General features: G+C 38.6%; 5 protein-coding genes across 6 annotated transcripts; 3 read left to right on the top strand and 2 right to left on the bottom strand.

The window, feature by feature from the left end:
• The first annotated feature begins 2,061 nt into the window (after positions 1-2,061).
• cdcp2 (CUB domain containing protein 2) lies at positions 2,062-6,229 on the top strand. The gene is made up of 6 exons (XM_023288222.3): positions 2,062-2,258; positions 2,500-2,847; positions 3,450-3,791; positions 4,769-5,122; positions 5,395-5,573; positions 5,924-6,229. The coding sequence occupies exons 1-6, from the start codon at positions 2,192-2,194 to the stop codon at positions 6,227-6,229; spliced, it is 1,596 nt and encodes a 531-aa protein (XP_023143990.1). The 5' UTR covers positions 2,062-2,191.
• Positions 6,230-6,283: 54 nt separating this feature from the next.
• On the bottom strand, positions 6,284-9,904 carry tceanc2 (transcription elongation factor A (SII) N-terminal and central domain containing 2). The gene is made up of 4 exons (XM_035956328.2): positions 9,475-9,904; positions 9,236-9,377; positions 7,392-7,585; positions 6,284-6,756 (listed from the first exon to the last, which is right to left on the bottom strand). Exons 1-4 carry the CDS (start codon positions 9,571-9,573, stop codon positions 6,568-6,570), a joined length of 624 nt encoding a protein of 207 aa, XP_035812221.1. The 5' UTR covers positions 9,574-9,904; the 3' UTR covers positions 6,284-6,567.
• Positions 9,905-10,771: 867 nt separating this feature from the next.
• tmem59 (transmembrane protein 59) lies at positions 10,772-14,574 on the top strand. The gene is made up of 8 exons (XM_023288214.3): positions 10,772-10,994; positions 11,215-11,320; positions 11,613-11,707; positions 11,808-11,960; positions 12,098-12,170; positions 12,731-12,854; positions 12,989-13,106; positions 13,853-14,574. The coding sequence occupies exons 1-8, from the start codon at positions 10,839-10,841 to the stop codon at positions 14,003-14,005; spliced, it is 978 nt and encodes a 325-aa protein (XP_023143982.1). The 5' UTR covers positions 10,772-10,838; the 3' UTR covers positions 14,006-14,574.
• Positions 14,575-16,696: 2,122 nt separating this feature from the next.
• Positions 16,697-19,078, bottom strand: lrrc42 (leucine rich repeat containing 42). 2 transcript variants are annotated; one of them, XM_023288220.3, is made up of 7 exons: positions 18,347-19,078; positions 18,128-18,259; positions 17,925-18,043; positions 17,719-17,804; positions 17,535-17,648; positions 17,365-17,449; positions 16,697-17,268 (listed from the first exon to the last, which is right to left on the bottom strand). In XM_023288220.3, the coding sequence occupies exons 1-7, from the start codon at positions 18,748-18,750 to the stop codon at positions 16,979-16,981; spliced, it is 1,230 nt and encodes a 409-aa protein (XP_023143988.1). In that variant the 5' UTR covers positions 18,751-19,078; the 3' UTR covers positions 16,697-16,978. The 2 variants fall into 2 exon arrangements, with proteins under 2 accessions (XP_023143988.1, XP_054870542.1); XM_055014567.1 differs by having other exon boundaries at positions 17,925-18,046; positions 18,347-19,077.
• A 228-nt stretch (positions 19,079-19,306) lies between these two features.
• yipf1 (Yip1 domain family, member 1) lies at positions 19,307-24,130 on the top strand. The gene is made up of 10 exons (XM_023288218.3): positions 19,307-19,408; positions 19,652-19,771; positions 19,903-20,060; positions 20,172-20,252; positions 20,391-20,478; positions 20,569-20,685; positions 20,780-20,946; positions 21,922-22,104; positions 22,807-22,913; positions 23,458-24,130. The coding sequence occupies exons 2-9, from the start codon at positions 19,738-19,740 to the stop codon at positions 22,885-22,887; spliced, it is 909 nt and encodes a 302-aa protein (XP_023143986.1). The 5' UTR covers positions 19,307-19,408; positions 19,652-19,737; the 3' UTR covers positions 22,888-22,913; positions 23,458-24,130.
• Positions 24,131-24,736: the final 606 nt, after the last annotated feature.

Raw genomic sequence — 24,736 nt, 5'->3', positions numbered from 1 at the left:
ACCCAGAGAAAACCCACGCATGCAAGGAGAACATGCAAACTCCATGCAGAAAGATCCCAGGAAGGCGGGGATACGAACCTGGGATCTTCGAGGTGCAAGACAACAGTGCAAACCACCAAGTCACTGTGCAGTCCACTTTTGTCAATATGTGTGGAAAAAAATTTGTAAGCAGACAATGTTTTATTAGTTTTTTAAGCACACAAATATCAACACTCCCAATATTTGCCTTTTTGCAGTTTGGACTAAAAAAATTTTTTAAAAAAGTGCCCCATCCGCACCACACACATTAGGATAATGTTCACACCTGCCACACACCTGAAGAGCCACACATTTCTGATAAGTATGAGCAATGGCTTGTTCATAGCCCTAATTATAACAAAGTGTAACACTCATTTTTATCTATTTCTGGACCAAACCACTGAATTAGTCTATGTGAAATGTCCCCTGTCAAACAGTTGCTATTTGTTTGGCTTAAGCTCCCTTTTATTATACTGGAATTTTCAACCTTATTTGTTTTTTGACTATTTTTTTAAAATACATGATTTAATTGTTCTAAACACACGATATCTTTCAGAAACACATTTCTGCCCAGTACCCACATTTTTGAACAATGACAAGCTTTGGAGAGGACAGAATTAAAATTCAAAGGCTTCAGTTCATTTTAGTTCCAGAAACTGCTGTGCAAAAAAACACTTGACTGATTTTAATCACATTTTTATTTATTTCAGCTTAGAGCTAGATGTGATGTTTGAAAAGCCAATGGTGTTTTCACAGTGTGGTAGCACCATCTAGCAGGTTTCTGGAGGTATTAATCTTGCACACACAGACTATTAGATATATTCCTCTAAAAGCCTTGCCTTCACAGTTCTGCTGGAACAGCAAACATTTGTTTGCAGAATAGGCTTATAATGGGAGTACTTTATCACAGTGTCTGTTATACACTCTATAGAGTCAGGATTATTGTCTACATGTGTCTGCACTGTTCAGCTATAAGATTGCCAAAACAAAGAGAATGAGTCATAGATATGATTGGCATTTGGCAAATACAACAACATTTCTGTTTGAGAACCATTTCACTATTCTTCTCAAAAACAGAAACACGAGTATAAACAAAATTTGCATTAAAAAAAGCTTGTGTCCTTGTGTCCTACAGTTATAACGTAGTGGCTTGTTTTATGTAAATCTGAGATAAAATTCTTGAAAATAAAATGAGAAATAACCCATACAGTTAAGCACTTTGTTACATGAAATCACAGAACAGATCGATTTAAGAACTGCTGAAGAACATAGCAGTATCCAAGCACTGTTACTGAGTAATGATCATAGACTTTACAGCTGAACTCAGCTAGATTTCATGAAACTCTGCTTTTGGATGACCTACATTTATTAGACATGAAAATGAGTTTGTGAGCAAGACGTAGACCTGTGACTGGCTTGTTTATTACAGTATGATTGATGGTTAAAAGAGTAGTTCAGCCTCCTTCAACATTAAATTATTTGGTTAATCACAGAGCACTTTGAGTAGGAGTTTTCTCCTACTCAAACAAAAGTGTGAGCCTCAGAAGAAACAGAAATAGAGCAGACTATTATTATTCTGCACATTTTTAGTTTTGATATTCAAATGCATTAAAATGCAGATGCATGCTTAAGCTGATTTTACTGAAGAATATCCACACAGTGGCAGTTTCACATTGTGACCTCAGTATTTCTGGACTCTTCTCACTGTACTTTAATGAAAGCATTTTCATTAGTGACAGATGCGATGTACCCTCTCTGTCTTCCTGTCTCTTTAACAACTTCAGTCACAAGTGGTGTTCATTGTGTGTGTGTGTGTGTGTGTGTGTGTGTGTGTGTGTGTGTGTGTGTGTGTGTGTGTGTGTGTGTGTGTGTGTGTGTGTGTAGGGTCTGTGTATGTGACTATCATTAAAAATGTATAACATCTCTCCAAACAGTGTCCTGACAAGCCACTCATGCTCATTGGATATCAGTCATTAAAATTTAGCGAAGAGGGCACAGCGTGTCCCAGGTAGGTATCAGATTCCTCGTTCAGGCTGCGGATGAATTTTTCAAAGTCCTATTACCTCTACAGGTGCCACTGCTGATGTCTCAAGGCTGTGTGCTCTGACATTGTCGTTGTGTGTTTCTGCTGGTGTAGCTGAGGTGTGACAATAGCCGAATCAACAATAACAACATGAGTCTCAGGGTGACTATACTGATTCATTTACTACTGCTCGTTGACAAGGCTGTTTCTAAAAAAGGTGAGTTGCTATTTGTTATTTTGATGGTGCAATGCTAAAATTTCATGGGGGTACTTTATCTTGCAGGTACTGTAGATACAAATAATTTTGGGCCTCAGTTGTTCAATGTCAACTTGTAATACGGATTCAAAGGTTGCATGAGGTGGCTAGAAAATAGTCACAAAAGTAAGAGATAAGCCCAGATCTTTATCCAATGCCTTTCTTCTCTGAGCTGAAAGGAAATGTTTTTTGTAATTATAAGGTGTCAAATGTGGAGGAATCCTCTCAGCTCCATTGGGAAATATCTCCAGTCCAAACTTCCCAGGCCTGTATCCTTACAGCATAGACTGCTCCTGGCTAATTGTGGTGGCAGAGGGCTCCTCTGTCCTCCTCACCTTCCACCATTTTGAGCTGGAGTACCACGGCAGCTGCGCTTATGACTACATCAAAATATATAATGGCATAGCTGAGGATGAGGGGAACCTCCTTGGGACATTTTGTGGTGACATCTCTCCTCCTCAGTTCACCTCATCTTGGAATGTCATGTCCATCATCTTCCACTCAGACCGCCATGTGGCCTTCAGGGGATTCAGTGTTGGCTACAGAAAAGGTAGCTTGCTCTAATTAATGCAATATGACAGGGATCGTTGGGCTAACCGCCCAAAACTTCGGTTGATTTTGTCTGACTGTGTGGCAGTAACTTCATTTATGGCTTTAAGCTAAAATTTCTTGGCCTTCATCTCACCATACCATTATTTTGATACAGCACTGAGATCCATGCTAATAGTTCTGTGGGTGTTTGTGAGGCACATCTCAAAATATCACCATGCTTTCAATGATAATCTTAGCTTGTGTTTAGCATGGTTACAATGTTTCCCATTATCATCTGAGCTTAGCATGTTAACGTGCTAACAGTTACTGAGACATTTCAGTTTGAATTGCCAGATACACTGACAGACCTTTGTCAACCTTTGAGGCAAAAAAGTTACTGTTTTCAATATTTTCAAAGATGTTTATATCGTTGATTGCACTCTGATCAATGAGTTCACTACAAAGACAGAGGAAAATGAGTAACCAGTGCACATACAGTGTTGCAGGTAGACCCTTGATATTTTTCAGACTCTCCCATACAACAAATTTTGTACCATGATTGGTCCTTTTTCATACAGATAAATGAAAGTTACATCTGAGTTTGCCTCCTGCATACTATAGATATGTGTGGTGGAGTCCTGACCGGTCTATCAGGTGTGATCTCCAGTCCAGGATATCCTCAGGAGTACAGCAACAATGCCGACTGCACCTGGGCCATCCATGTGTCTAACACGAGTGTGGTCACCTTGGTGTTCTTGGACTTCCAGCTTGAAAACAATGAAGGATGTAATTTTGACTTTGTTGCCCTGTTTGACGGCCCAACAGTCACCCACCGCCACCTTGGCAAATACTGTGGGGCAGACAAACCCCCCAACATAGTCACCACTTCCAACCAACTTCTGGTAGTTTTCAAGTCTGACTTCAACATTGGGGGACGAGGGTTCAAAGCCTACTATTACTCAGGTAAGAAAATATAGTTTGGGTTCACCAATATGCAAAAGGCCTTTTGTTATTTCTTCACCTTGACTGTCTATGTTATTTGTATGTAACTGCAGCATCTAAGATGTTGTTCAGTTAACAACAATGTGCTTTTAACTACTCTGTTAGACCTAAAACAACCTGTATTCACAAAAATTAATTCACTCACAAATTCAGAACTGAAAACCAGTTACCTTGAAGGCTAAGAAAGCATCCACAGACTCAAAGATAGCCAATAAAGACATGTTGTTACATTAACTAACTAAAAAGAGGATAAAAATCCTAACATGTAGCAGAAAAGGTGACTGCACAAATTATACGCATTCAAATGTATCAATAATTTTGTCAATAATGATATTGTAAAAACCTATAAAGTGTCACAGTTTTAAAGGACTATTTCATCATTTTGGGTAATACTGGTTTTCTTACGGACAGTTACCCTCATGTCTGTTCTTTTATTATGTAGCTGGGCACAACAGCTGGTTGTATATTCATAAAGCCACTGTCCAAATATAATGGAATCTGCATACTAGTATGCTTAAAGCTCACACATGGAATGTGTTATATTTTTGTTTGATCTTGACAAAATCCTGAGAAAAAAAGACAATTTCTATTTTACTTTTTTCTTGGTCAGGTGCAGTGACCAGGACAGTTGTTTCCTCTATTTTCCATCTTATTCTAAGCTAAAGTAATAAATTTTGTTCCACTGTAAATAAATATAATATTGATCTGCTCATGTAACTCTTGTCAAGACAGCAAATGTGCATATTTCCCAAATGCCAAGCTCATTCTATAAACTTTCAGGGAATTATATTTTTCCCCATGTAAACATTAATACTTACATACCTTCTAAAACTTTACATGAATTTTTAAATTCAAAAGACTATTTGAATGGAGGATGAAGCATGTATTAAGCTAATAAATACATAAAGAGGACTTTCTTATGAACTGTGCTTTATCAGGTGAATGCCAGCAGGTCCTGTCAGATGTGAGTGGTAACTTCAGCAGCCCACATTTCCCCAACATCTACCCAAACAACATCAACTGCCACTGGAGCATCACTCTAGCAGCTGGATACCGCATCAAACTCTTCTTTCCCTTTATGGACTTGGAGGACCGCAACAGTTTGTCAGATGAGTGCGACTATGACTCAGTTGCAGTTTACGACGGGGACAGTCAGACAGACACCCTGTTGGGACGCTGGTGTGGCACAGAGCAACCCTCTTCTCTCATCTCAAGGGGCAACAAGTTGCTGGTGGTGCTGAGCACAGACAGAAATGAAGCTCATAGAGGGTTTACTGCCTCTTATCTCGGAGGTAAATGCTCCTCGTATAGGCAGATTCATTTTCAGAATGACAAATTTTGCTTGCCTCACACCACTGTATCATAAGCTTCGACTTATCTTGTGAAGATCGCAGGTTTAAGACATGCATTCCCTCCTCCTTACAATATTTGCAGGCTAAATGTTAGCTAAAAATATCTAGTAAGACTAAGTGACTAAATGCTTGCTTCTGCAGATGATTCTTTGCTATGTTATTCTTACGCTTTTAAATTTTGTGACCTGTGTTTTTGTTCCTCTGAATTCAAGTGGTGCCTGTAAATGTTAGCTGCACAAGATCAGAATTCACCATTCTGATACCACAGCAGTCCTTACCTCAGCTGGAACGTGAGAACATCTACCTGGGAAACCCATCCTGTGCAGCACAGTTAACAGCCACCTCCTATAAGATACTTGCACAGTTTGTTCACTGTGGTACCGCCAGTCAGGTGACTAGTACTACTCACTACTTGTATACTGTAATCAGCAGATGATGTGTAGTTTTAGGGTTTTGTTTTTTTTTTTTTTTAACAATGGAAATGTTGGGATGGGAGCACTTTCCTGCTTCCACGCCACCAACAAAAACACACAGGAAGGATGACAGGTTCACAAGGGGCTGTATTTTGTGAATTTTGGTCATTTTTGCTAACATGGAGGATGCCATCTCAGTTCATCCCCCTCAAATCACCTACTGACTACAATAGGCAATGATTTACCATATTTTAGCTGTTAGATGCTGATTTGAAACAGACATTTGTGACTTGCTGTTATTAATATTGTACTTAATGATCTCTTACAGAAACATCGAAACATCACCATGCTCGTAAACAAACTCTACATTGATTTCTCGGACGGCAAGCAGCAAAATGTACAAGAATATAAGATACAATGTGATGCCCTGCGGAAGATAGCATCAGTGTCCATCATTTCAGCAGAGGAGCGCCGTCTGGAAGAGCAGGCCCAGCAGGCCGACAATGGCAATAATGGTCATGCAGGAGATCCGGAAGCTGAGCCTTATGACTTTAGTGATATTGTCTTCATCAGTATCTGTGTTCTAGCTGTCATTCTCATGATAATAGCTATTGTTTGGCTGGTGCTACTTTAGTGACATATATACATATATGTATGATGTCATACATCAAAGAATGGACTCCAGTGCTGAAATTGTCATTTTTTAAATCATTTTTTATATGAAAGGTTCAGACACCATAAAAAATACTGACAAAAAAATATCATACGATTCCATTATAAAAATGATATCAGCAATTAATGTGCAGTTAAAAATAAGTGGAGGGATACTGATGTGCCACAAATGTATTTTGTATGGTATTTACAGAAAATCACTAAAATATTTAAAAAATAATAAAATGTTTGTGCCCCCAAAAAACTTGCTCAAAACAGCCTTCAATGTGCAGTCCAAGACTAAGCCTAATTTATCATAAGCTACTTTTTGTATTTAGAAACCAGCTGGTTGACTGACATTGTGTTGTCCTTCACTTGAGTTCTGATGTCAGGGTTGTGTTTGAAGGCAAACACCAGCGTTCGAACAGTCCGCCTGTATGAAGAGCTGACTAACCGGGAGCTCTGGTGAAACACCTCTCTCTCTATGTTGTCTATTAGAGCAGAATCCTCCTGTAGGTCAGATATGAAAATAAGCAGAAAACACATAACACATAAATATAAAATAATACAAATGAATCAGCCAGTGACCAAATAGATGAACAGGAACATTGTTCAAGCAATCAGACACTTGGTTAAAAAAAGTGGGGTCAACAAACTTGCAGCAAACAAACTGAATAACTTTCAGAAAGGTCAATTTGCTAAGTATCCTCACATATAAAATGTGTACAAATTCAAACAATGAAGTGGTAATCAGTGATAAATTAAAGTGGTGCTTCATGCATGAATCTTTTATTCAGAATTCTAGTGAATGTCATCAATTTGGATTGTCTTCATCAAAGTCTTCAACATACAGTATGTTTCCTGATAAAGAAGGAAACATTTAACTGAAGGAAACACGGTTTTGTCACAATTTTATTCCTGACGCCATGCAAAAACAAAACCATGACCTGAGACAGTTTATATACATCATACAATTTAACAGCTGTTCGCTGTAGCATCTCCCATCAATTGATGTTTCTAAATCGTCACAACCACTGCCATGTAAATAAATTGTCAAATGTAAATTAGATGCACAATGGACCGAACAAGTACAAGACAAAGGCTTTTGCCATTACACTGAACTTCACTGAGATGCTCTTTCTCACCTTGACCTCCAGGGCTTCACACATGAGTCTTCTCGCGTTGCTCCTGAGTGCTTCTGACTGTTTGTCGGAGCGCACTTCAATAGATGGCTTATTTGAATTCTCCTCAATGAATGTCCTCCAGTCAGTGTAAACCTTTGCTGCCATTGAACTCACCTCAGGGTCCAGATGCTTTCGCATTTTATTGACTGTGTGACCTTAGGGGAAAGATGCTTTAATTATGTGCTGAACTCATTTAAATATTATGAGTTTGATGACTAACCTGGCTTTTCTGAGGTAAACACAGTTTGGATTGTGGTTTGCTCTTTTGACTTAAAATGCTGTAGTTACAACACAATTCAAGCCAACTTAATTTTAGCTAGTAAACTGTTATTAAAGTTAAAATTGACTTGGTTCAACAGTCAGTGCTACAGGGAATAAAATGGAAACTTTTTATGACCGGACAATATATGTTTATGCTTTTCACATCAATAATGCATGAGTCTATCTAGTGATGTGCAGTGGTGCATGAACAATTGTGCATCCTATAGAATTTTCTGTATTTCTGCATAAATATAACCTGAAGCATCATCAAATCCTGAAGGTAGATAAAGACAACCAAGTAAACTAATAAGACAAAAATGTACTTATTTATTGAGGAAAATGCTCCAATATTACATGTCAGAGGGCAAATGTATTTGAACCAATTTTGTGAACCTTTGTTCTCAGAATCTGTTGTATCCTCACTCGTGCAGTAATAACCACAACTAAACATTTCGGGTAACAATTGATCAATCCTGCATGTCAGCTTGGGAGAATTTTAGCTGTTTCTCCATCTAGAACAGCGTCAGATCACAAGAACTGCTTGCTTTAGATCTTATCATGATATTTCTATTGAATAGTCAGTACTTTGTCTTGGCCAATCCTAAATATAAACTTTCTTCTTAACTGTTCTTTGTAGAACAACTTTCCTTTAAATCCTGTCTGGTATAATTCAGAATTAATTGTTTTTTGCAATAGTTCCTGACTTGCCCATGTAGTCTTTACCAAACATCAGATGGGAAGCAATGGTTACTATTTGGGAGGAGTAGCTTCCTCCTGTCAGTCCTACCATGCACACCACTGTCAGATGGTGGACTTATTAACATTAAGATTTGCCCATGTGAGAGACGCTACCCTGGGTTCCTTTATGTTCTCATGGACTATTACATGCCTTGATCTTGAAGTGATCTTTGTTGGATGGCCAGTCCTGGGGAAGAAAACAATGATCCTGAACTTCCTCCATTTGTATTCACTATGTCCAGCTGTGGATTGGTGGAGCTCAGACTCTATAGAGACAGTTTTGTAACCATTTTTTTTTTTAGCTTGATGGGCATCAACAACAGTTTTTTTTTCCTGAGGTCCTGAGAAATCTCATCCACAACCATGTGCTGTGAATATTCTGATGTCACCTTCAAATTAAATGCTAATCTTATGGGTTCACTTTCCATAGCTACACAGAGTATGTACTATATGTAATATTGTAACAGCTCCTCACCTATGGTCATCTGGGTAGTGACCTAAACAATGAAACTGCTTAGCCTGCTGCCACACGGCCTGGCTCCGGTTATGTGGAATAAAATAGGTAGATAGTATTTTTTTTTTCTGGACAATAACAACCATAACAACAATATATTGTAAACTATTTTGTCTCATTGGTTTAATTGGGTCATCTTTATGTACATTTAGGACTTGTGTGAAATCTTTGGATTTTTTTAGGTCATCATTGGGCAGAAATATTCACAATCTTTTAAGCACCACTACATCAGAATAGCAACGAGCAAACTGCTGATAGATATCATGTTAACATAAGGGCTGGCTCTGTGTACCTATCTTTGTGGACTTGAGCACCTCTCTGGATGGGATCTTCTTGCTCAGCTCGGTCAAGGCAGTCAGCAGGTTGTCCTTGTTCTGTTCTGGCAGCTCCAACATGGACTTGTAGCGCATAATGTCCTCAATCACAACCACTCTCTGTAAGAGACATAAGGGCGAGCAGTTACTAAGTACATCTGTCACACAGAAACCATGACTGTATCCCGTTCATTCAGCTGTATGTTCATTAGCTCACCCGTAAAGATTCTATTGTAGTTTGTTTATAAACCTTCTCGTCGCTCTTCGCTTTTTGAAGAGTTTCACTTTTAGGGAGCCGAACAACAAACTTGTCCATTTTGAACCACAAAGTAGAACCTTGTAGAGATTTAGACAATGTGGTAATGAAAAAGTTTTGTGGACTAAATAGAAACTAGTTTCGGATATTTGAAGCTCATGTCAGAACTGCTAGCACTGCTAACAGCTGTTAGCAGTTACCTGCTTAAATGTTACCTCGCTAACTCTAGCCAGCATTTGAATTTTAACAGATTAAACGTATTGCTGGCTTGAATCAAGTTATTCCTCTGTATTGTGCACATTACCCGCTCCCAGTATACAGAAAACCGTGATAAATCATCTGCTTGGTAAGGCTAGTTGCCGCTGTAGGGCAACGAGCGACTAGTGTTGCCTTCAGGTACTGTCGGAAACAGGCAAAGTGGTGATTAGAGCTCAATGCGTTTGAAAACTGTGGAATTAAACATGGTACAAAATTTATTTTCAGTAAAGAATTCCGTATGTTAAAAGAAAAAGAAAGAAGAAGCAATATATATAAATGACTAAACTGCAAAATAATTTTCAAAATACCGTTACTGTGATGTGATTTTATCGTTCTTTATCATTTAGTGATACTTTATTTTTATATATAATAGTTTATGCTATTACGTCTGCATTTTCCTCAAGAAGAGGAGCGGACTGTTTCATAAGTTACGTCTTCAGGTGGTGTCCTTTAGAGCTATTAATAATGTAACATTTTTACAGATTTTTGTGGCGCATTTTACCGTTATCAAAATACTACAGTTCCTGGATTAGGATATATGTCTACAAAAGTACCTGCAGGTCTTACTAAGTGAAGTACTATTTTACATTACCTTACATACCCATTTAGAAGATTACAAAAACAAGTCATCGTTTTTATAAGCAGGTTTAAAGTAACAGCTGTTGTGCCAAAATGTCTTTCAGAGGAAAAATAAGACTGATAATACAGATTAACCAAACAAGTTTAAATTCTGAGGTTGAGACCCTACAGTGTAATTTATGTTGTAAAATTAGCTCAGTAATATAAGATGAACTACATGAGGTTACTTCTGCACAGCTGTATGACTGGATTTACTGTAAAATATACACATACAATCCTTGAGGATATACTAAATACACAAAGAAAATAGAAACATGAACTATGTTGTCAGTTTCCTAAAAGTTGGATGATTAGGTAAGGAGTACTTGAACATAGCAAAATATTAAAGGGAATTCTCCCGCGATGTTACCAGTTCTCGCGAGAAAGCAAGCAGATTAAGGAGGACAAGGAAGAGGAGCGTGTTGATTGTTTAGGTTTTCACGAACAAAATGGGGAGTCTTTCCTCTTTTTCCTGTATGTTGGGACTCTCCGTCCTGCTTGCTTACGCCTCAGCATCTTCAGATGTGTTCGACAGCGTTTTGGGGAGCACAGTCTCCTGTCATAAGTCCTGTGAAATGACATACAGTTTGCACACGTATCCGCGGGTGAGTGCATATCTTGCTGGGGAAAGTAATTTCTGCTAGCGTTAGCTAACGTTTAGTAAGTTAGCGAAGCAAAGGTGGGCCTGTGTACCAAACTCTGTTACAACACGCGTTGTTTAGTGGAAGTATTGTTTGTGACTTATGTTAAAGTCGAAAGTGCGTCACCCTCACGGATGCCGTTGTTTGTCGAGGCATTCAACTGGTCCTCTGGTTTGTTTTACAGGAGGAGGAACTCTATGCCTGTCAGAGAGGCTGTCGTCTGTTCTCCATTTGTCAGTTTGTTCGTGACAGTGAAGATTTGAATCAGACTAAATCTGAGTGTGAATCAAGTAAGCTATACACTGAGCCTTTGACCTGTTTAATTAATTTATTTATTTTTTACTGAGTCGAAGTCTCTAGGATGATGCTTTTTAAGATAAACTTTATTGATATCTCACTGGGGAAATATTCCTGTGTAAATACTTGCAATACAGCAGTAAAGAATAGTCAATGCTTATAGTCAGCCCTAAGCTAACACACCCAGTTACACAATAAGCAGGGTTGCAGTAAAAACCTCCTTTCCTCATGTCTATAATCCAGTTTTACCATCTGTTGCTTATTACCACCTCTACATTTCTGCAGCCTGTCGCGAAGCCTACACTCAGTCAGATGAACAGTATGCATGCAACCTGGGTTGTCAGAATCAACTTCCATTTGCTGAGCAGCGAATTGAGCAGGTAAAAGTATGCAACAGTCACTCAGTGCTCAATATAGACATGATACAATTTTTTTTAAAAAAAAAACAGGGTGCTTAGTATTCTCTATATTATTTTTCAGTTGGAGGTCATGATGCCCAGGATTCACCTGCTGTATCCCCTGACTCTGGTCAGAGGATTTTGGGAAGATGTAATGAGTCAGGCCCACAGCTTTATCACTTCCACGTGGACATTCTACCTCCAGGCTGATGATGGAAAAGTTGTCATTTTCCAGGTACAGTATTGACTACAGGAAAATGAGGTGATCTAATCCAACATTCTGTATACAAGCAGCACAGCTCATCCTCTGATTGTGCAAATGCAGTGGAGAACACCGTTTCAAACCCAATAATTCTGTCATCTGTTTAACAGAGTGAACCACAAGTCAAGTTTTTCACCCAGCTTGAACTGGAGAGAGGAGATAAAGAGGAGCCAGAGAAGAGCTGTAAGCCCTCCTTTCAGTTTTGTTAAATTCTACTTAAAGGATAAAGGTGGTGATGTTCTCTACTTTATTGTTTTGTCATGAAGAAAACAAGAACCAACAATGAATTAGCCTTTTAAGTATTGCCTGTATTGTCAGTACCTGATACTCAGAGATGTTCATTGTCTTGTTGAAAAACAACTGAAATCATAGTGTACAGAATACAGTCAGAGAACTTAAGAGATGTTAAAATGCTGTCATTTGTCATGTTTGTATGGCTGTTGGTTACATTGTGAAATAAGTGTGAATTACTGGCATTTTTGATGAAGCATTATAATGTAGTGCAGTAGAAAGTAGTGAGAGACAAACTAATATATTGTTAGTTTTGGCTTTTTCAAGTGGAGTTTATATACTACAACAAAAAATGTTGAATAATATCTGCCTTATCCTTCAGAGTAAGCGGTCTAAAAATGCCTACATCTAGGCTGTGTTTGAAATGCAATCCATGATCCGTAACACAGCAATGGCAATTAGGAGGTGAAATGTGTTTACATGCCTAACAACTTTTATTTCTAATTTTAAAGTCCCCATGCTGAGCAGCCCAGTTTACAAAGAATACCATCGCACTTTAATCCAGGAGAGGGACAGAGATATGACTGGAGACCGCAGCTATGACGATGAATACAACCTCTTCAGCTGTCTCTCAAGGTTGGTTTGTGCATTTTTGTCCACATTATCAGGGATGTTCAGTTGCTTGTCTTAGTAGAAGATGGCGTTAACAGCACTAAGGATCTAGCCCCTGGGGAGCCACACAAGCTTAATATTTGCTCTTCTCTCTTTAGGAACCCTTGGCTGCCAGGTTGGATTCTAACTACAACTCTGATCCTGTCTGTGTTGGTCCTGATCTGGATCTGCTGTGCCACTGTGGCAACAGCTGTAGACCAGTATGTACCCGCTGAGGTGCGTACTGTGCTGTCATTTTTTTTAGAAAGTCATGGCACTTTTGTTCAGATACAAGTTGAATCTAGGTATGTTTGTTATGTGTAATTTCTGGGTACTGTAGTTCTATTTTGTCCTCACTATACTTGGTTGCTTTTTTGTTTGTAATGTGTGTTACCTGAAAAACCTCAAAGAATAGCTCTACATTTTTAGAAAAATGCTACTGTCTCCTGCATAGAAAATTTTCGAAGAGTTTTTAGCCTGCACCAAAACAGACTTACCAGCAGTAAAATGTTAAGAATGTAAAATAATAAAAAAAAAATCCATATATATTTTAGCCAGTTATGGTAATTAGTATTTTGAGTACTTAAGCATATTGGATATTTTTGTTTATTAAATTGTCAGAAATACCAGAAAATGCTTAGAACAAGCAGCTGGGTAAGATAGCTTTGATAAAGACTGGAAGTGGGGTAAATGGATAACCTGTTTTATTGCTGAGTTAGATGAAAAAAAATCAAGGCTACTTTTACATGTGATCAATAATCAGGAAGCTGCAGCTACCAGTTGGCCTACTAGCACCTCTAAAGCTGACTTAGTAATACAATACAGCTTGTCTGTTAAATCTATATTAAAAATAACAAACTAACCGGAGGCAGTGATGTTCTGGAGAGTCATTTTTACATCTTGGTTTTTATACAGATTAACTTAAATGCATCAAAAACAGTTTTTCATATATTTCCCCCCCCCCCCTTTTTTTTTTTTTGCAGAAACTGAGCATCTATGGCGATAGGGAGTACACTGATAAACAGAAACTGACTCCATATCCAGCATCTTCCCTGCTGATCATCACCTCCAAAGGGCCAGAAGAAGAGGCCGGACCGCTCCCTTCCAAAGTGAACCTGGGCCAATCTGACATCTAGGAGAAGCCACAAGCTGTATAACAGAAGGGACATCCTCCTTTATGAATAGTCTGCGTTTGATTTTTATTGGAAGACCTCTGCTGCTTGTGGTCTTAACAGGGGTAACTACTTGCAGAACATTTTGTATTGGATGATATAATGTCTCCTCTCCATTTAAAGCTTTTAAAATTGGAGTGATAGAAAGTTTTTTTCTGTATAATGGTGTGATTGAGGCATTATAATATAGAAATGACAGTACAAGTCAAATAGGTTTCGGGATTTTCCTTGCAATTTTGATGTGTGCATTAGCTTTCTGTTGGTGTGCTTATTTTATGGATTGTGTAAATGAACTCTTTTGTGACTTGAAGTGATAGAGGTTTCACCCAAACCCTCAACTTTTGGTAAAATAGACTGTGCCGACATTGCGGACTCACCCCGTTTGTTTTCATGTTTCTACTGCGGTGATGTTGAATTTTACAATAAAATTATATGCTCTTAATCTTACTTGATAGTGACGGTACATACTGAAGTCTTTCCTGCTTCACTGTTGTCTGTTCTCATGATGAATCAGAATTAAATATAAGAGTAAAGCTGTTGGTATTGAGTGTATTTTTTTTTTTTTTTTTTTTTTTTAAACTTTGGGGTCTACCGTAAACCAAAAAAAATGTTTGGACACAAGAATGCAGCTGTAGAAAAAAACAAGTATTAAAATAGCCAGTGCAACAATTTTAAAGGGGGCGGATTTGTAGGACAATTGCTCAGTGTTACCATGTACACAGGTAAGTTCAAGCTATAGTACAGTGTGATAGTTATTCACATTACACTGTAGTTAGTATATTTGCATTTTGAGCACAATGCTGCGGTGGGGACAGTGCTACCTTTGAATATGTTCTGTTGGAAATTCAAATCAGTTGTGGTCATTTATTGTTAAATTAGTCCCATTTTTCTGACTGACTCCAATTATTTATTCTAGACTGAAAAGAGTAGCACTTCTACACTCACTGGCCACTTTATTAGGTACACTTGTTCAAACTGCTTGTTAACACAAATAGCTAATCAGCCAATCCCATGGCCACAGCTCAATGCATTTAGGCATGTAGACATGGTCAAGACAATTTGGTAAAGTTCAAACCGAGCATCAGAATGGGGAAGAAAGTTGATTCAAGTGACTTTGAACGTGGCACGGTTGATCTACTGGGTTTTTCCACACACAATCATCTGTAGGGTTTACAGAGAATGGTCCGAAAAACAAAATATCCAGTGAGCAGCAGTTGTGTGGATGAAAATGTCCTGTTGATGTGAGAGGTCAGAGGAGAATGGGCAGACTGGTTGGAGATGATAGAAAGGCAACAGTAACTCAAATCACCACTCGTTACAACCAAGGAATGCAGAATACCATCTCTGAAGGACAACACATCCAACCTTGAAGAAGATGGGCTACAGCAGGTGCCACTCCTGTCAGCTGAGAACAGGAAACTGAGGCTACAATTCACACAGGCTCACCAAAATTGGACAATAGAAGATTGAAAAAACGTTGCCTGGTCTGATGACTCTCGATTCCAGCTGTGACATTCAGACGGTCAGAATTTGTCATAAACAACATAAAGCAGGATTCATCCTGCCTAGTATCAACGGTTCAGGAGAGTGGTGGTGTAATGGTCTGGGGGATATTTGGCACTCTTTGGGTCCCTTAGTACCAATTGAGCAGTTTAATTACCACAGCCTACCTGATTACTGTTGCTCATCATGTCCATGCCTTTATGACCACAGTGTACCATCTTCTGATGACTACTTCCAGCAGAACAATGTACCATGTCACAAAGCTCAAATCATCTCAAATCACAGGTTTCTTGAACATGACAATGAGTTCACTGTACTCCAATGGCCTCCACAGTCACCAGATATCAATCCAATAGAGCACCTTTGGGATGTGGTGCAGCCAGAGATTGGCATCATGGATGTGCAGCTGACAAATCTACAGCAACTGCATGATGCTATCATGTCAACATGGACCAAAATGTTGGAGGAATGTTTCCAACACCTGTTGAAAATATGTCACAAAGAATTAAGACAGGTCGCAGGTGTAGCAAGGTGTACCTAATAAAGTGGCCAGTGAGTGTATGTGATGACAGGACGCCTGTTTTATCACTGTGATGTCTGTAATGAGGTTGTGAATTGTATTAATGTTTGTGTGTGCAGTGTTAGGAAATTAGTATTCACAAGTGAGGTGGGTTCTGTATAAGATGCGCAGCCACTGAGGCCTGTTGGTCTACATGGTGCTACATGTACTGTTTCTGTATGTTGGAATATGACTTAGCCTCAAGGTTTGCTGTGTGGTAATTAGATTTTAACTGGAACTGCACAGATCTTACACATCAAAGGTCTGTTTACAGGTATGTGAAGTACTAGTGCATTTATGTGAAGACAGCTGTACAAAGCCTTTTATTGCTATCGACAAAGGTGTCGTAAGTTGCCTCAAGTGATGTAACTTGAAGCAGCATCAGCTGGGGATGAAGCCCCAAGTTTGAAAATGGAAAAAAATAAAACATAAATAAAAAGATAGGGTTGTGGATTTAGAAAGAAGTGATCTTACCAGACATCTGCAGCCTATTCATCATGTGTTTTTGAAGGGTGTGGTTACATTAACTGCAAACACACCAGATTCAGTCAGCAGTGGAGTTGTAGTGATGACACCAGGTTTTTGACAAGGAAGCATATGAACAGAATTTAATGCAGGGCCCCAAAATAGATACAGCTACATTTTTAATGACATCAGTGTAAAACTGGTTTAAACTGGTTTACGAAATGACCAGCAAGGAAATTAGATAAATGTAAAATTCAAAACTTTATTTATAAAAATATATCAACTTTACTACCTGAAGCTAATAAACAGTTTTTGCAGCTCACATTATCTTGGAAATGGCTATGGTTCATTTGAGGCTAATTGCTCATGCTGCTTTTTAACCTTTGTGGAGCATGACTTGGCTGCAGGCCTTAATAGCTGTTCAACAAGTCAATGTCTTCTGCAGTAAGAGCTGATGAGCATGGTTGTTTTGCAGGTGGGCTGTGATGTAAAGTGTCATGCTTTTCTGGCTGATGCTTTCTCTTTTTGATATGGCAGGGAGTCTTCACTTGATGATTTGTCATGGACGGAATCTCTTTCTCTGCTGTCTGATTGTTTGATGGTCTGTAGAAATGCAGTTTCCCATTGTCTGCTTCTTCCATGCGCTCATGAATCAAAGGTACTGCTTTCAGTACTTCTCTGACAAACTTCTGCCTGCCAACTACAGAAAACACACATAAAATTAATATTATTTATGGAAATATGTAGCCGTCATGTAAAAAAATAAATATTTAGAATGTTACTCTGATGAACGTACAAAAGCGAAGTGCCAATGTTCTTGATTCTTCAATTTTCCTCTGTTTTGTCATTTGAGAGCCACTTGTTTCCCATTGATTTACAACCTGAAAACACAGCAAACATAATTTTTTGATACTGCCTACTTTGAAGAAAATGTGTTAACTTCCATCAGCAAATAAAAATATTTACCTGCTCTGCCCAACCTTCTGTTTTACATCTTGAATGATCAAAGCTGTCCAGTGGTTTCTCAGAATAAATTAGCCCCAACAGCTTCAACATGGCTGTCTTCAACCCTGTTTCAAGCTTCAGGTAGAAATTACATTTAGATGTCAGGACAACAATAGGATACAGCACACAAACATTGTTGCCTCACCTTCAAACTGGTTCCAGACAGATCAAGTTTTACAAGTTTTGGGAAGCATGTGAGGTATCTGAGTGCTGCCTCTGAGATAGGGTTGTCTGCATAAGAAAGACAATCACTCATCAACAATCCCATACCACACGTGAATGTTTTCAATCTAGATGTGGGAACTGTGCCACCACTACCATATTTAAGTAACTAATATTTTGGTAACTAACATGAAAGATCCAAGAGCTGAAGACAGTCTAATCCCTTCCGCATCATCCGGATAGGTGCAGTCAATCTTTGCAAGCCAGCATCTGACAGACTGTTACCACCAATGAAAAGCTCAATCAGGCTGCTAAAAGAGAAAGGCAGAAGTGTTAGTTACAGCTTTTTGTAAATTCTCCTTATCTCATCGTTAGGACAAGAAGACCATTACCTTGCCAATGAGGTGGATGTTAAATGCTGGAATAGCTCATGGTTGTCGCCCAGTTTGCAGCCAAACAAATCCAGAGACTTCAAGCTATGAAAAGTTTTAATTGCATCCATCCTCTCTTGCAGGAGTGGAAACCTCCAAAAATAAAGAGGAACAAGAAATGTTGCTGCTTCTGGCAAAGATACCAGAGAAGGTGACAGCTGTGGTAGTAGCATAACTTACTTATTCCGAAGACATAGTGATCCAAGCACTATCTCTCCATAGGCATCACTGAATAACTGCAGGGCTTTTGAAGAAGTGTCTGGGTTTAAAAATACACGATTCTCCTCTGCTGCCACAAAAAGCCTATTACCTATTTGCTCAGGGAAGCCGACCAAAGAGTCCACATGGTGAATGTTGTCGGCTACGAACAACAGAGTGATGTCAAAGAGAGATTTTGTGGAGTATCTCAGACTTCCCTCTTCATTGTAGTTGAATATAAAGTGCTCTTTTCTCAGCACAAACGGATCCGTCCTTCTGCACGACGACAGCGCCTTTGGTTGTGCTAGGACTATGTCACTGACACGACGAAGGTTGCCTCTTTCTCGGACATAAATGGTGCTATTGTCCAAAGAAAGGTCGCTCATTTTCCCGTGAAAAGAACGAAAACTTCCAACTCAACTACACTTGTAGCTAGCTAACCGGTAACGTCTCAGGCATATCGGAAACTCCAAATAGCTAACTAGCTAGCTCATGAATAGGCTCGTTAACTGAACTTAGACCTCGTTTAAAACGATCCCCAAAGTATTAATTCGGGCTTGTTTATTATCCGATATGTATTCTCATCATACTCCACATTTTACTACAATTTCTTTCGGGTATTTTTAGCAAGAATATCGGCAGCTTGTACAAGTATTTCGGAAACTTGCAGCTAAACGTCTGGTTGCGGTCTTAGCTTGCCAACTTCAAAGTAAAAGCCCAGTAACGATAGATGCCTCAGCGAACCTGAAGGCTCAGCAAACAGTAACTTTCAGAGAACCTTAAGGAAACATTCTCTGAGGGTTTCCTGATGGCCCCTATTTGCTGGGTTGTTTTAAGATCCCTGTGTACAAAAAGTGATCCTATGCTGTATTAATTTCACGTTAAAAGCTTTTCCAAATATCATAAGTAGTCTCTCTTGACAGCGTCAGTTAAAAAATCAAACCCTTATTTTGAAAATATTTTCGTCTTGTTTACATGGCTGGGATGTCCTGCTGCAGACAGTAACGTAGCTGGTAGTAGTGAACTTTGTAGGGAGATAATTTGGTAAGCAGACATTATTCAAAGAGAATAACTAACGATATGCACTTGATTTTTAAACGTGACCCCATACTCTTGTTGTTTTTGCTATGTTAGTTAATATCTCAGTAGTTGATGATAAGTAAGAACTTGGTAGCTAAGTTAGCTAACTCATAACGTTGTCTCCTGTATTTCTCGTCGCTTACTGCATGTTAAATCAACATACATGGAAGGGGAGGATTTAAAAATATATGGTTCTTTTCTTTACAGCTTTCCGAAGTTAAATTGTTGCCTTTGTGCAACATTAACCTGCCCATAAATTCTCGAGAGACAGACTAAAGAGGGAATCCGTGTCGATGGCTGCGACAAATGATCCATTTCAGTTTCAGGGTGAGGGTTCTTCACATCTCTTGTATATTGTGAAAATGAAGTTGTTTTTTTTTTGTCTTTATGTGGTCTCTAAACTCACGTATGTTGGAGCTTGATTCATATTTTTTCATTCATCCATGGCACTGAATCAGAATTTGAGGAAGCTGCCAATATGTTGGAAATCCATAGAGATGCAACTACCATTAGCATTGAAGATGACGGTCCTGAGCCCCAGAAACAAAGAAATGCAGCAGGTTTCTCTCCAGATGCTGATAACGACGACCCACATGACGCTGACGACACGGCAGAGGTCAGAAGACTAGTACATACTGAGAAATATTCAGCTTTTGTCAACTTGGATAATCAAGTACTCATTTGAATAATTTTGCTCTCTCAAAAATGCTTTCTCTTCCAACTAAAGCTTCTCTCTGGACAGAAGAAAAATGCCCCATTCTGGACGTTTGAGTACTACCAAAAGTTTTTTGACATCGAGACCCATCATGTAATATTTTTACAACTTATTTACTGACTTTTTAACCACAAGTTATAATGGAAGAAGGAGTGCTTCCCAATAAATATTGCTTTGATTATCTTTATATCAGCTTTTAACATACGCAATGGTTTCTGATATTTCTTTTAGGTGAAGGAGAGAATATTTGGATCAATGATGCCATGGCCTGGAAAGAACTTTATTCATGTCTATCTTCGTAGAAATCCTGATCTTTATGGTTAGCTCCTATATAGTTTAATGACATAATTACCAAACAGACTCTGGGTAAACAGAATGACTTTATTATGCTTGATATTTGTTTTTTCAGGACCATTCTGGATTTGCATTACTTTTGTGTTTGCCATTGCCATAAGTGGAAACATATCCAACTTTTTGGTGCACTCAGGGAGACCGAACTATAGGTACACCCCAGAATTTCGAAAAGGCAAGTGCCATTATTCCTTGATACTGGCTTACATTCAGTGTTAGGGGAAAACATCTAATTCACTCTTTGGCTTTGAATTCCTTGTGTTTTCCAGTGACCATAGCAGCAACAGCAATCTTCAGCTATGCTTGGTTACTGCCTCTTGCCCTCTGGGGTTTGCTGCTATGGAGAAACAACAAGGTCATGAATTTGGTGTCCTACTCCTTTATGGAGATCGTCTGTGTCTATGGATATTCCCTTTCGATTTATGTACCTGCGGTGGTAAGACCTGAAAGTTTTTTATTTAACAATAGTTAAATAGCAGCACTAAAACATGAAGTCATTTACACTGACTTTACACCAATCAGCCACAACATTGTGACCACTGACAGGTGAAGTGAATAACATCGATCATCTTGTTGTCATGCAATGTTCTGCTGGGAAACGTTGAGTTCTGACATTCACCCCGACACACCGCAAAAACTGCTCAGGAGTGGCTCAGGGAACACAACAGAGCTAAGGTGTTCACCAGGGTTCCACACTCCCCAGATCCAAATCTTATTGAGCATCTGTGGGATGTGCCAGGATAAGCCTGATCTAGGTAGGTCCCACCCTGCAAAACACAGGACCCACAGAATTCACTGCCACTATCCAGGTGCCACAGGACATCCCCAGAAAGGTAGAAGGTCCTGTGTCCATGCCCCACTGGGTCAGAGAAGTTTTAGCAGCATAAAGGAAACCAACACAATATCAGACAGATGGTCATAATGTTATGCCTGATCAGTGTATGCATGTCACAAAATATACTTTTATAGTTTGTCTTTACATTTTTAGAATATCCAGCTTCATAAATGTATGTTATTTGGCATTTTGAAATAGAATTTATGAATTGAAAACCAATAAGCTGTAATGGGCATCAATGTACAATAACAATACCACAGGAGATATCATGTCAGCTTAAAAACCATAACATGAAATTGTTTAAATTTTTCTTTAAATGCAGCATGAATGTTTCAGTATACTCTGTCAGTTTATTTCAAATGCAGTATTGAATTATTACGTCTTATCTGAAAGATTGTTACCTCTCATCACAATGTAATGTGATTTGCTGTACAGTCTTGCAATTGTTGACAGTCGGTGAGTATGTATTTTATCTTTTATCATGAAAGCATTTAAAATGATAATATAAGTTGTATGATTTGCACAAAATCTTGAGCATATTACAATGTTCTGTTTTTTTGTTTTTTTTTTAACAAGGTCCTATGGATTCTCCCGTTTGAATGGCTGAGGTGGTGCTCTGTTGTGGTGGCACTCTGCCTCTCTGGCTCAGTTCTGGTGATGACGTTCTGGCCTGCAGTCAGGGATGACCACCCCAAAGTTATCATAGCAATCATGTCAGGCATTGTGTTGCTCAACATCCTGCTTGCTATTGGTTGCAAGGTAAATGCAGGCCTGCTTTTGATGCTGGTTTTGCTTAATGTAAAATTTGAGAGATACGGAAAATAAATCTGTTTGGGCAAATAAGACACAACATTCATTGTCCTACTTTGGCACACTGTGTCTGCACTAACCCAATTGATTCCTGCTGCCTGTCGATCTTGGTGTAGATAACAATGACTGAGTCACTCTCATTTGTCCTCAGTGGTATCAGCGTGGCCCAGCTTTGACCCAGGCTGTCTATGCCAATCACAGACTACACTACGTTACAGGGACATTTTTGCGTGTCTCTCCCTGTGTGTTTCTGGGAAATGATGTACCTCATAGTGTCAAGTTAATTCCCTCTAAGGAGACTCTTCTCAATGGAAACTGTGACCGCATTTGCTAACTGGTGTGAGAATGGGCACTTAGTGTCTTCTTAATGTGAATACTGACAGGTGTGCAGGGTATCATATGTCTCGCGACATTCATGTAATTAGTCTACAAAGTAAGCCCATGTCTGAAGGGTGACCAAGATGGATGGACTGCAGGATTGCTGTTCTCGCTTCTGTAACACGGAACATTTGCTGTGCACTTATTCATAGACAGTCGGGCTTTAGTCCTTGATTGTGTAGTAGCTTCTGTTAACAAGTCTCCTTGCAATGTCATTGCTTCTTTGCCAGGTTCTCTGACACTTAACTTGCTTTTTTGTGTTTTGTCTTTCAGACTTATTTTTTTAGCACACCAGAAGAATCTCATCCAGATGACAGTTCTCCTGCAAATGAGGCGATCAAGGCACCGTCTTAGACTTGAAAGCCTTGCATTGTCTGAAGGTAAACGATAGTGATACAGAAGCTTTTTAAGTCATGATGCCATTGTACAAGTACACTAACAACCTGATGTGCACTACCAGTCAAAAGTCTGGACACACCTTCTCATTCAATGATTTTTGTTTATTTGTATTATTTTCTACATTGTAGATTAATTATGGAGATTAGCACTTTTTGTTTACAACATAATTCTATATGTATTCTTTTATAGTTTGATGTCTTCAGTATTAATCTACAGTAGATGAAATAATTAAATAAAAACCGTTGCATGAGACGGTGTGTCCAAACTTTGACTGTTAAGTGTATGTAAATTGTATTTCTTCACCTTACACTTTCTCACGGTTGTGTTTATATTCACACTCAGTTGTGTCAAAAGTAAAGACTTTTCTCTTTAAATTGTCAGTCCACATTGCTGACCTAATTTAGTAGCACTGGCTCACATGTGTGTGGTTTTGACCTGCGAGAGCTGAACATCTGACACCGGACTTCCTCTACATGATTTCTCCTTCCCAAAGCAAGTGTTATTCTTTTTTAAAAAAAATTGCAGGTTCTCCTGTTGCCCTATTAGAGAGAATCGGGTTGCTGAGGGGATGAAGTCATTGCACGTCTGGATTTCACCTGCGCTTGGACATTCCAGCTTACCACCTTAAAACCCAGTGTGTATTGCCGTGGAAAAAACGTTATTGGTTCAACTGCATGACCTCTTGAAAAGAACACTGGTACCAAGTATGTTATTTCTAATGGGATGGGTTCTAAACTTACTTAAAGATAAATGGGGTGTTGTATTACACAGCACATAATTTTAGTTTGGTAGTTTTACACTTTATAGCTCTTATGTTAAAAATATGTAGATGACCAGTCTGTGCATTAATGGTAGTGGCATCAATGGCATTTTGCATATGCATTTTTGTATACTTACAGTGGGAGCTGGCTACTATACTTTGTACCAAATTTACTGCATGAACTGCACAGCAGTAATTGTTGTTTGTAAGATATTTCAAAATTTTTATGTATACATAGAGCTGTTCTGTTTCCCTCCTATGTAACCATAAGTGCCATGAGTTAATGCCAAAGGCTCATCTTACATTTTTAAAGGATTGTGTAACTATTATTGTTATTATTTTTTTGACAACCTGCATTTGCTTAAAATGTATGGAATTTATTAAGTCCATTCTCAGTCACTGTTTCATGGAGAAAAATAAAAATTGGTTATTGCGGTATATACTTGTATTGATGAATTCTTTCATTAAGTATGAAAGTACTGATGATCTATTTACAGTCTACATAAAGCCCTTTTTGACCTACAAATTCAACTTCATGATGAAATTGTTTTCAAACTGGCCTTTACCTACATTAAATATATAGTTCAGAAATTCTCAGTTCTGTACATTTGAGATTGATTTGGCTCATGTCTTTAGGTAAACATATTTCAAGCTGTTAGTATTTTTACTAAAAACACTTACATTGCCTTAACAATCACTAAAATCCACATCGGACTCAAAAAGCAAAGTTATAAAAAACAAAAATTGACTAGCATAAGTTTTATTTGACCCCAGTGTTTGTCATTTGCAAAAACAATATGTCTACCTAAAACCATTACAATGTTCAGTGACTGAAGAGATTCATTAGATAAAAGCTTAAAGCACTGTATAGGAATAATTTTGTTCTTTTTTATTTTACTAAACTTCGAAGTTTTTATGCTGTACAACCTTAAATCACCCCAGCTCCCACACGTGTTGGCAACGTGACTCTTTTTATCAGCTCCTCACAGCATTAAAAGCTGCCAGTCCATTTCAACAGTTGGACATTTTAAATATTTAAGGGAG

Source organism: Amphiprion ocellaris, chromosome 10, assembly GCF_022539595.1.
Source record: "Amphiprion ocellaris isolate individual 3 ecotype Okinawa chromosome 10, ASM2253959v1, whole genome shotgun sequence".
Classification (NCBI taxonomy): Eukaryota; Metazoa; Chordata; class Actinopteri; family Pomacentridae; genus Amphiprion; species Amphiprion ocellaris.
The sequence above is the reverse complement of the archived record's forward strand: the minus strand, read 5'-3'. Positions and strand labels throughout refer to the sequence as shown.